Genomic DNA, 12,158 nt, shown 5'->3' with positions numbered 1-12,158 from the left:
TGTGTGTGTATATGATGTATGTGTATGGGGTGTGTATGCTGTGTCTGTGTGTCTCTGTGTGTATGGGGTGTGTATGCTGTGTGTGTGTGTGTATGTGTGTATGGGTGTGTATGGTGTGTGTGTGTGTGTATGGGGTGTGTATGGTGAGTGTGTGTGTGTCTGTGTGTGTGTGTGTCTGTGTCTGTGTGTCTGTGTGTATGGGGTGTGTATGGTGTGTGTGTGTATGGGGTGTGTATGTCTGTGTGTCTGTGTGTCTCTGTGGGGGGGTGTGTATATATGGTGTATGTGTATGGTGCGTGTGTGTCTGTGTGTCTCTGTGTATGGGGTGTGTATGGTGTGTGTATGTCTGTGTGTGTGTGTGTGTGGTATATGTGGCATGTGTGTGTGTATGGTGTGTGTGTGTGTGTGTGTGTGTGTGTGTGTGTGTGTGTGAGATGGACTGCAAATGTTCAGCTCTGTTTATAGCAAGGGATGGCACCTAAATGAAAACCACAGACATTTCTAAATATAGGATGCTGGTGACATGTGGCAGGCATCTATGGCAAGAGAAAGCTAGCCTCAGAGGTCTCTTCCTGCTCACAGCCCTCTAGTCAGCCCTGGAGCTGCAGATATGCTGCCCGCAAACAGTGCCAGGGAGGCACGAGCTGCAAGCTGGAGGAGACCCCGTCCTTCGGGAGTTTGGCCAGGAAGAAACGTTGTCATCCCTCAGAAGATGGAGATGGAGATGGAGGTGGGACTGGATTCCAGCCCCCTTAGCAGGCAGGACACTCAGGTGTCACTCCTGTTCCATCAGGTAGGTGGACTGTGATAAACATAGACTTCATTTCCATTTGCCCTGTCATTGATGAACCCTACCAATGTTCTTCCCATTGTTTTCCTTCTCGCTGTCCTATATGGTGGGTGACTTTAAATCCCACTGCTGGAAGACACCAGAGGAAGAGTATAAAATCAGTGGACTTGTATGGAGTTGGGAATGTCCACCATGGGGCTCAGAACCAGCTCACAGAGAATACATGACAATCCCACCCAGATGGGCCATTCAACCCAACTGACTTCTTGTCTCCAAAAGGGATATGTACATCAGAGATGCTCTTTTCCCTGTTTTCAGACTTCCCACAAATCATTTCCTCTCCAGATCATAGCACAGTTCCCAGTCTGAAAGTACCAAAGCCACACATACAGAGAATCCATGGAGTCTAGCCAGAACCTGTCAACTTACTTTTTCAATGCATATTGGTCCAGGAGGTACCTGGTTTGGATGTTTCGATATGACTGGTCAAAGTGCTTGTGTCTTTTCTGGTAGAAAGGCACTGCGACCAGGGACATCTTGGGTGTTCCTGAGAGAGAAACGATTGTGAAGAGTCAGGTCCTGTGCTCTGTGCCTTTCACATTCTGCATTGTTCCAAGGGAGAAAGATGGAGCTGAGACAACGGCACCGTGGGGAAGTTGTGCTTGCTATGCAAGCATGAAGACCAGAATGAGGTTCCCAGCACCCATATAAAAGACTCAGTGCCACATGGCTGGAACTCCAGGGCTGAAGGTGGCAGAGTGTGTGCAGAAGGGAAGAGTCCAGGAGCTCACTGGCCTGGCAGTCCAGACAGGTTGGTGATCGCTGGGCTCAGTGAGAGACCTTGTCTCAGGGCAGTAAGGTAAACAAGGTGCAGTGCGATTGAGAAAGACACCTGGCAGGGACCTCTGACCTCCATATGCACATGCGTGCGCGCGCGCGCGCACACACACACACACACACACACACACACACACACATTCAAGACACAGAGAGGGAGAGACAGACAGACAGACATGCATACAAAAACACAGAGAGACAGAAATAGACACAAGCACTCAGAGAGAGAGGGAGAGATAGATGCACATATACAGAGAGAGACAGACAGACAGACACACATACACAGACACACACTCAGGAAGAGAAACAGACACAGACATATACACTCAGAAAGAGAGACAGACACACACAGAGACAGACAGACAGATGGACAGACAGACAGACAGATGGACAGACAGACACACACACACACACACACACCAGTTACCCTGATCCCAATACAGGGAAATGGGGATGGTTACAGAGACAGAAAGCATCCTCAGCTCTAAGCAGGAGCCCACAGACTTCTCTGGGACCCAGCTTTACTTTTCGTTAGCTTCCATGAAAATGGGGAAACTTGACTCTTCCTTTTACTTTATTTCTAGCTTAACAGACTTCATAGAAAGCCTACCATGTCCACGGCAGTGCAGAAAGCCGTGTGAGCGAAGAGGATAAAAATAATTTAAACAGATTAGAGGAGTAAACACATGCTTGAACTGACAAGAGCCCGAGGCCACAGAGATAGAGAGCGACCTGCAAAGGAGAAGAGAGGGCAGCCAGAGAGGCCTCCACCAGGGAACATGTGGCCAGGGCCCTGAGGGGTGACCATGCCCTAGACAGAGGTCAGGTGACATGGTGGTGGGAACATGGTGTGCAGTGCAGGGCTACCCTGTGAAGGTTGAAGTCACACCAGAAACTTCCTGGCTGACCCAGGGGTCTTGGAACACTACTACCTACCCCTTCCCCTACCCGTGCCTCCAAGGGTCATCTGAAGGTCATGAACTTTGGGCTTTGGGTGGGAAGGTTGGAACTGAGACAGGAGAGTTACAAACCATATCAGCACTGACTCCTCGGGATGGGAGGAAGTGAGCAAGTCTGGGTGAAATTTTCCCAAGAGATTGTCAAGAGGTGTTAGAGCATCACAGGAATCAAACGTGTTCATCTCCTGCCTGCCCTCACCCCAAGAAAATAACCCCCCACCCCCACCCCGTGCCTCATTTGGTCATCTCTGCACAGTTGCCCAGAGGCAGTTTTCCTACATCTCTGTGACGCTTGATTTCCCAGATAAGACACAAAGAACTGGTCAAGCCTGAGCCTTGGCTGTTCTTAGAGAAACCTGCAGCCCAGCCCTGAGGTCACCCCTCAGATGCACTCACAGGGGTGGGAGCTCAGTCTGGGAACATAGGGGGTAGCTCAAAAAGGAGACTGCCCCCACTCCAGTCCTCCATGATCAATTCCAGTCATGATAGTGGGATCACAAAGTTACAGAGCTGACGGAAGATCCTGGGGGATTATCCGAACAATTAGCCCAGACCACCACCTACTCTCTAAGATCAGTAAACTTCTATCTTGGGGCCTTTTATGCTTTGACATACTAGCATATATCAGTATTCTTAAAAATCGACTTGTGATCCAACCATCTCCTAGCCCAGCGGCCATGTGTGCATCCCACAGAGCGCGCCATCATACACTGGCTACAAATGTATATCAAGACATAGCGCACTAAGGGCCACACAGAACCAACCCAGCCAGCCTTCAAGGAGAACTCAGAGGTCAAGTGCCAGGCTCCAAGCTGAAGCCAAACTTGACTCCTGCTCTGTGATGCTTGGGGCTTTACTCCTAATCTCTCCCAGCCCTGATATTCCACACTGAAATCTATGTAACAGCTGGCACTGAGCGTGGTATAGAGTAACAAACAACAGAACCCGTGGCTGTCTCTGTCACACGGTCACTGTGACACTGAACTGTGACACTGAACCCTAGATAGGAAAGGGTACCTGAAAGACCCTCTTGCTTTAACATGGGAGAGCCTAGCTGTATTTCTGCAAGACAATCGCCAAAAGAGGTCTGCTGCCCGTGGCCGCACTGGAGCTGTGTGTATGTGGGAGCTAAAGATGGGCCAGCATTACAGAGGCAGTCACCATGGATTCCTCTCTAGGATTTCTTCCTTGATCCATCTTCTGATGAGAACTTCATCAGAAACCATAGATGATCACGTTATTCCATATGCTTATTCCTATATAGGTGTAAACTATGTTAGCCTTCAAACTTATTTATATCTCTTTGCAAAAAGAACTCTAAATACATGCTACATACACTAGGCTAAGCCCATGCTTCTGTGTATACTGTAAGATGACATGGGTCATTATAGCTCCGTGACTGTCTTCCCTTTATCTGGTCTGATAGTCCCACTCATTCCTCCCGGGCACAGGCAGCACACAGCACGGTATATCTCTGACATGACCCTCATACAACGCCGGTGGGCCTGGAAGTCTTCACACACTTCATGTGTGAGGAGCGCACACTTTGTAGTGATTAGTGAGGAACCGCTGGCCTCAAGTGGTCACGTTTCCTGGGTCCCTTACTCCGACACACCGACTCACCGTGGATATGCACTCGCCCCTGCGCCCCCCCCAGGGGGTGTGGAGGCCTTTGGCAAGGGCCACAGCACTTTACTGCACTTACTTGGAGTGTTTTGTCCCCTTATATCAAAGTCAGGATTGCCGAGTGCTCTTCAAGTGCAGGTACTCTCTACTCCACCCATCTTCCAAACCACAGCCTTTTGAGCAACTGACGTGTGTTGCTCCAAGACTATTAGATTTAAAGGAGGGAACACCTCAGAACCCATTGCTCAGGGCCAATGCAAGCTGGACCTGTACGCCTGACCCTTGTGTCTGGGCTCTCAGCTCCCCTTCTCTCTTCAGATTGCTATCAGCCTCATGCCCCATGAGACAGAGAACATGTGTTCTGCAGCCATTGCTGACTGCCTGGGACTTTACACTTCAGAATCTCCTAGAGCCAGGCCGGGCTCCTAACCCAAGTTATATCAATGGAATCACCCAGAAGTATATTTCTGTGGCCCAGTAAATGCTCTGGAGCTGCATCTGGGGAGCCTCAGGTGCAGAGAAGTGAAAGGGTTCACCCAGCCTAACACTACTACCGTCCTCTTTAAGAAACATTTCAAGTGCTCCCACACATACCCAAAATGATGAGGAGTACCTTCTCTTCAAAGATCAGGTTCTGATGATCCCCTGGAGTTCAGGAGACAGAGAGGCGTTGACTCTAGAGACCTCAAAGCCTGAATGCACGCAGCCGAGCTTCAGTAAAACTGGGGGACTGAACTAATGCCAGAAATATTCTTCTAAATACCCCTCGCCTCCAGCAAAGTATGCCCCTGGCTGTACAGAGCTAACATCAGAGGCCATGCTGAGCCCTCTCAGATGAACATGCCCCACCCGACCTACTGGTGCATTCCAGCAGAGCCAAGACACCAGCTGCTCTCCTGACCACTCCCAGAGACTTTCCTCCTCAACCCAGCCCTGGCTGGAACCATACCCAAGAGGCTCCTGACATGTTTAGGAATCATGACACCATCATGAAACTCTAGCCTGTTCCCCCAGTACTGTGACTGTGTGTCTTTGATGTCCCTTATTCTAAGCCCTCCCTGCAAGGAACGGTGGGAACAATACCGTTTGTGCCACTAAACACAGTTTTAGGATATGTGAGGATATGTCAAGTTGAGAGCATTTCCTCCTCTGCAATTGAAGAAGTTATTTATACAGCTAAAAATGCCAAGACACATGGAATAAACGTAATTCATGAAAGAGAAGAGAGGAGGGAGGGTATAGGGAACTTTCAGGATAGCATTTGAAAAGTATATAAAGAAAATATCTAATAAAAAATAAATAAATTTGAAAAAAAAAGAAAGAGAAGAGAAAACCGTGTGCCACAGAGTAGACCCCAAGGGGCAAGCCCCGAACTTTTCCCCAGCTCATTCACATTGGAACCTACTTGCACAAAGGTTTATCAACATGACTTGTTGCCAAAAAGGACCTCTTAGCACCAAAACCAACAACTGGGCACGATTCAAGTCTCAAGGACACTGAACATCAATTAAACATGGCTGAGTTCTGCAGGGCCCCTATCTCTGAGAGCCTTGGCATAAGAGATGGAGGGATACAACTTTGTCTTCACAAAGTACTCAGCTGTCTGTGAGGACTCACAAACTACCCCCAAAACACTTCAAGAGCATCGAATTTGACACAGGAAATGATCCCAGGAAGCTCCCACCCTGGTAATTCTTACAGCAACCCACAGTGCCAGCCTACTTTGCAAAAAAAAAAAAAAAAAAACATTAAGTCAAATTAAGTTTTAAAAACTGCACAAAGTTGACATTCTCCCCTTAGTCTGCATATAACATTCCCTGTATTAAGGTCCCTGATTCATCTGAGTTCCATACAAGTTTGCTACGAATATAATTCAACATCTCCCCTCCCCCTGAGCATTCCGCAGCTTACCCACGCTTTTGCTCCACTCTGTCTTTGCAGAGACAGAGGTGTCATTTGGTGAACTCATAGGCACAGCATCTCCAGAGGACACATGGAGTTGGCGTGAGCCCCAGAGACTAAGTCTTTGGCTCCTAGGATAGCTTTTTATCTGGGGCCTCCGATTATTCAGTATCACTTTTAAGTGTCTTCATTCCACGTGCTCTTTGCTTCCTGTTTTTGTTGCACTTGGGAAAGAAGGAATGTTGGGCAGGTGACAGAGAAAGCTGGGTATTTCCAGCCTGGCCCTCAAATGCAGCAGGAGCCTTTCCCTCTTGGCAGGCAGTTCACTGTTGATAGCCCTGCACAAGGAATGGAGCTGGAGACCTGCAGGGTCCAAACTCCAGATGTACAAGGGAAAGAGACCCAACAACTCACAAACAATTGTCCTTTTGCTGGGAAAGCTTGAGCCTCTCTCCCAGCCCTGCCTAAGCTCAGAGCTAAATGCCTGGTGTTTCTCTACACCCCTACCTGTCTCTAGTCAGCCCTCTGCTCTCTCCATCTCTGATCCTTTGTAAGATCCTCGGGCATCAAATCAATTAACCAATTTAGGAACAGAAAACAATAAAAAAAAATGCAGGAGACCATTGGACACAACCAACCCTGAAGCGGTGTCAGATTATACAGGAATAAGGCCCAGAACATTGGGAAATAAAGAAAACTCTTGGGGGCCATTCCTAGAGATGTAGCTCAGTTAGTGGGGTACTTGCTCGGCATGCCTGAGCCCTGGGCTTGATCTCCAGCACAGCATAAAAACCTGGTGACACATGACCATGGTTTCAGGAGTCCAGCACTCAGGAGATGAAGGTAGGAAGATCAGAAGTTCAAGGTCATCCTTGGCTAGATAGCAAGTTCAAGACCAGCCTGGTATACATGATCACCCCTCTTCAAAAGTAAGGAGGAGAAGGGAAGGGAAGGGAAGGAAGGGAAGGGAAGGGAAGGGAAGGGAAGGGAAGGGAAGGGAAGGGAAGGGAAGGGAAGGGAAGGGAAGGGAAGGGAAGGGAAGGGAAGGGAAGGGAAGGGAAGGGAAGGGAAGGGAAGGGAAGGGAAGGGAAGGGAAGGGAAGGGAAGGGAAGGGAAGGGAAGGGAAGGGAAGGGAAGGGAAGGGAAGGGAAGGGAAGGGAAGGGAAGGGAAGGGAAGGGAAGGGAAGGGAAGGGAAGGGAAGGGAAGGGAAGGGAAGGGAAGGGAAGGGAAGGGAAGGGAAGGGAAGGGAAGGGAAGGGAAGGGAAGGGAAGGGAAGGGAAGGGAAGGGAAGGGAAGGGAAGGGAAGGGAGAGTATCCTAACTCAGATGAGCACAGACTCCAGTAAAAGATAGGCACAAAGATAGGACTCATCTGATCTTTCCTACAGTAAGCAACATATGCAGGTAACTCTTCACTCTGAACTTGGCCCCCATGGAAAAGCAAGTGCAGCAATGCTCTGCAATCTCCCCATCCCCCCACCCCACCCCCCAAAAAATATCACAGTTGAGAGAAGGAGAAGAAAACACTCACCCAAAGGAGAAGAGCCAGCAGAGGAGAAAACTACTGTGGAAGAGTTTCCCAGACACTGGCCCAAGACAGCAGAGCTAATTTCTCCCTGCAGAGCTCTGTGCTTCCCCCCATTTATGGCCAGAGGAGGTGCTATATTTAGGCAAGGGACTGCCTCTCCCAAACCCATACCTGTATCATAAATCACTGGCCTGCTTTACAGAGGAGAAGCACCAGATGCAGGGGGGGGGGCAATTAAACTAAGAAGAAGACACTGTTGGTACCAAGTCCCAGGGTACTCTGCTCTTCCCCCTCCCTGACTAGTGCATGGGAGCTGAAAGACAGACCCAAACTCTCAGGCATGTTTGCTCATTCCCTGAAGGCTCCCTGACATACGCAGTGGCTCTCTACATGAGCATCCATGAACATCTGAATCAGCTGTTAGCCAGAGCACCCAGATCCATGGCTGCTATTGGCTATGGACAGGGAAGACAGCAGCCGTGTGTGTGTGTGTGTGTGTGTGTGTGTGTGTGTGTGTGTGTGTTGGTTTAAAAACCACTCTAATGCAGATGTGACTTTTTCTTGGGAGAATTTATCAGGAGCTGCCTACCTGAGTGGGGACAGCTTGCTGGGCAAGCTCACTTCTTATTTATGGTCTTCCCCAAACTGTGCCGCATCTGACCTGTGGGGATAACAGCGGCAGGTGTCCATCTCTTCACACAGCATGTGTCCAAATATAAATAACATGCACCTGGCACGGTCACGCTGCCAAGGGGAGGAGTCTGGAGGGACGGCTGGGGCTTGAGGACTCTAGCCAGTCAGCGCTGCAGAGCTCTGTGCTGCTGTCTTAGGTTGTAGGTGGTAGCAGCCGTCCACAAGTAGGCTGTGAAAATCATACAGGCCTTTAAAGATATCCACATTCCCACGTTTGCTTATCCAAACAACCAGAGGAACGAGTATAATAAGAATCAGAAAAGCAGGGGGCGAAGACACTGCTGCCCTCATCCGAGAGCCCTTGGATACTCAGTCGGGGACGTCTGCTTGTCTATTTTGTGTCTTATTTTCCCTAATACCCCAGTGGGCCTGACTAGTTTTATGTCAACTTGACACAAGTCCTTTGAGAAGACTGACTCTCAACTGAGGAAATGCCTCTGTGAGATTGACCTGCAGGCCAGCTTGTGGGGAGTTTTCTTAATTAGTGATTGATGTGGGAGGGTTCAGCCTATTGTAGATGGTGCCACCCCTGGCAGTTGGTCCTGAGTTCTATAAGAAAGCAAGTGGAACAAGCCATGGGGAGCAAGCCAGTAGGTAAGCAGCATCTCTCCATGGTTTATGTTTCAGTTCCTGCTTCCAGGTTCCTGCCCTGACGTCCTTTGTTAACAGACTGTGACATGAAACTATAAGCTGAAATAAACCCTCTCCTCTTCAAGTTTCCTTTGGCCATGAGGTCTTACAACAGCCATGGAAACCATAGCTAAGACAGAAATGGGTACCAGGGTCATAGGGTGTCTTAGTTTGGGTTTTACTGCTGTGAACAGACACCATGACCAAGGCAACGCTTATAAAGCACAACATTTAACTGGGTCTGGCTTACAGGTCTGAACTTACAGGTTTAGTCTATTATCATCAAGGTGGGAGCATGGCAGTGTCCAGGCAGGCATAGCGCAGGAGCTGAGAGTTCTACATCTTCATCTGCAGGCTGCTAGGAAAAGATCATACTGGCCAGACTTAAGCACATATGAGACCTCAACACACTTCCTCTAACAAGGCTAAACCTCCTCCAATAAGGTCACACCTCCTAATAGTGCTGCTTCCTATCATACTCAAACCACCTCATAGGGTGTTGGTGTGACAGAGTTGACTCTTTTGGGAGGAGGATCGTGGAAGGACTTTGGAACTTAGGGCTAGAAAAGCTAGTCAGTGACAAGAGCTTACTGAGCTATTTGGGAACTTAAAAGATTAATGTAAGAGTAGGGCAGACAACAGAGGCTCAGACTGTGAGGGCTCTGCCAGGGCAATTTGTGTGGTGTTTTTTGTTAAGAATGAGTAGTGTCTGAAGAATCCTGCTGTAATTAACAAGAGACCAGAATCACTGAAGTGAAACCTTTGCTTTGCTGGAACAATTAATTACTCCTGGTCAGATGGAGCTAAACAAAATCATCTGTGGTTAAGAGGAGACCAGGATCATCGAAGTAACATCTTCTGCGAAGGGTTTACACAGGGTCAGCACACAGAAGCTGTGGTCCACAGGGGGCGAGGCTGTACCTCATGCTGGCAGCTGAACCTCTTACACATTTATAAGAGCTCTTCGGTGAAGGTACGAAGGGATCATGGAGAGCGCCTTCAGAGGCCAAGGTGTCAGCCTCAGTGGCAGTGAAAGCTCCAGAATGGAAGGGATGTGGAGAGAAGTTGAGGCTTACTTAGCACCACGTGTCAGGGGCAGAGCCAATGAAGAAACTCCAAGGAGAGCAACTGCTGGAGGTTACAGCAGAAATCTCAGCCTCTTGGAGATGTCAGTACCATGGGACAACAGCATGGTGGCCCTACAGTGACCTTGCACAACTTATCTACAGGGTCCCAGCAGACAATACCCAGGGGGAACCATCAGGGTGGTGTGGAGAACTTCACAACTGGTCCTAGCATCAAGAATGAACTTCACCCTTTGGTACCAGCTTCAGATAAACCAGGATCATCTCAGCTAGAGTGAAGTTACTGAGTCCTAACCGGTAGATATACACCTTCCTTCTGACAGGATCGCAGGGGCATCTACTTGGTCTTAACACTACCTAGGGCAAGGCTTCTCTCAGTGAGCCCTGAAAGTATTGCACCTCTCTTGTCTCTCCTTGGATCCTTCTTCAACTTCGGGGCACTGTGCGCTTATTCTTACATGGTAGAACCATTCTGGACTGCTTAAGATCCCACTTACTAAATCTGTGTACAGTGGCTTCCTAATCCACTCAGGCTGCCACACTGAAAAAATCATAGCCTCAGGGATTACTAACAGCAGGACCTCATTTCCCACAATCCTAGAGGCTATGTGTATCCTGTGGGAACAGCTTTCTCATTCACAGATGAAGCCTTCTGGCTGTGTCCTCTACAGTGGAAGGGACAGGGAGCGCCGCAGGGTGCCTTTTAAAGTTCATATAAATCGCCTCTACCAGGGATCCACCGGGGTGACCTCATCACTTCCCATAATCCCCACATCCTCACCATCCCCTTGTGGGTGCAGATTTCCCCAAGTGTTGGGCAACATGAATGTTCATGCTCTTTCTACATGTGATGGACTAACTCTGCCCTCCCCCTGCATATTTAGGGGTGATGTGCTGTGGCTCACAAACATGTGGTGTAGCTACAGAAGGCACATGGGAACATTGTAACACCCCACTCCTACCCAGGGGAATTCCCATCACCTGGGTCCCCATTGCCCACTCCCCTGTCATATCTCATGAGGCTAGCCTTAAAGGATGCCAGCTCTACCCCCATTTACTTCGTGTGTGCATCAGTGTGAGTTAGCAATCTGTGACACAGGAATTCTGTTTCCTAGTACACTCCATCTAAGAACTGTCTGAATGTGTCTGACTGAGGGAAGAAACCTGTACTGGGACAGAGCAGGCTCCTGATGGGAAGCAGTTGTGTCTTTTCCTGGGGATCGATTCCCTTCTGTTCTGTGTGCAATGAATTTGTTGAGGCTCAGACTTTTATTCTCTTCCTGAGATTCTGCTGTCCCCCACCCCTCCACACTATGGAGTGGACCTGCCACAGACTATAGCTTGAAAAGCCAAGTGATCAGAGACAAGATGTAGAGAGCAGGACGTAACATGGGATGTTGGCTTCTCTCCTCCAGGTTCCCAAGAGAAAGACCATCACATTCCTTCATTGCCAAAGCTTAGGGCTGGGTTTCTGTCACATACTACCAAAAACCTCCAGTAATTTTTTTTTGTTCAAACTCACAATTTATTAGAAGGTCTATAAGAAATGCCCCCATTACATAAAAAAGAGGGACCAAAATCCAGAGAATGGAATCACAAATATTTCCATCTTACAAAACCCTGGGCTCTTTAGTTGATGGATGAAGAAGAAGAAGAAGAAGAAGAAGAAGAAGAAGAAGAAGAAGAAGAAGAAGAAGAAGAAGAAGAAGAAGAAGAAGTCTTAAGGATTTGGCCTCTGCTCCCCTCTCCCCCAGATCCACTCCTCCTCCATTTCCCTTCATAACAGAGCAGGCCTCCCAGGGATATCAACTGAACACAGCATAACAAGTTACAATAAGACTAGGCACAAACCATTGTACGAAAATCTAGATGAGGCAACCCAGTGGGGAGGAAAGGGTCTTAGGAGCAGGCAAGAGAGTCAGAGGCACCCACCAAGCCCACTGCTAGGAGTCTCACCAGAACCTCAAGCTACAAAACCATAACATATGCAAAGACCAAAATGGTGGTTGTGGTCAGGATGAAATGTACGAGAGAGGACTAAAGAAGGAAAAATAAAAACCACTGTTCAACTCAGGAACTCAAGGAGACGCTAAGAGAAGTAAAGTTAC

The 12,158-nt window shown here is 48.6% G+C and overlaps 1 protein-coding gene across 5 annotated transcripts in view; it reads right to left on the bottom strand.

The window, feature by feature from the left end:
* Myom2 (myomesin 2) overlaps nt 1–7,826 on the bottom strand; it is a 77,579-nt gene extending 69,753 nt beyond the window's left edge. For 2 of the 5 annotated variants that reach the window (XM_085844136.1, XM_085844139.1), the window contains exons 1-2: nt 7,646–7,826; nt 1,220–1,337 (exon numbers count right to left, since the gene is read on the bottom strand). In XM_085844136.1, coding sequence (XP_085700262.1) covers nt 1,220–1,337; nt 7,646–7,811 — 284 coding nt within the window. In that variant the 5' untranslated portion in view covers nt 7,812–7,826. Of the gene's footprint in view, nt 1–1,219; nt 1,338–4,806; nt 5,055–6,123; nt 6,222–7,645 lie in introns of those variants that run through there. The other 3 variants (XM_085844140.1, XM_085844137.1, XM_085844138.1) reach the window with 3 other exon arrangements.
* Nucleotides 7,827–12,158: the final 4,332 nt, after the last annotated feature.

This window comes from Mus caroli, unplaced genomic scaffold (assembly GCF_978045245.1).
Source record: "Mus caroli unplaced genomic scaffold, Mus_caroli_1 scaffold_10, whole genome shotgun sequence".
NCBI classification, from domain to species: domain Eukaryota; kingdom Metazoa; phylum Chordata; class Mammalia; order Rodentia; family Muridae; genus Mus; species Mus caroli.
This window is presented reverse-complemented; position numbering and strand designations above follow the sequence as displayed.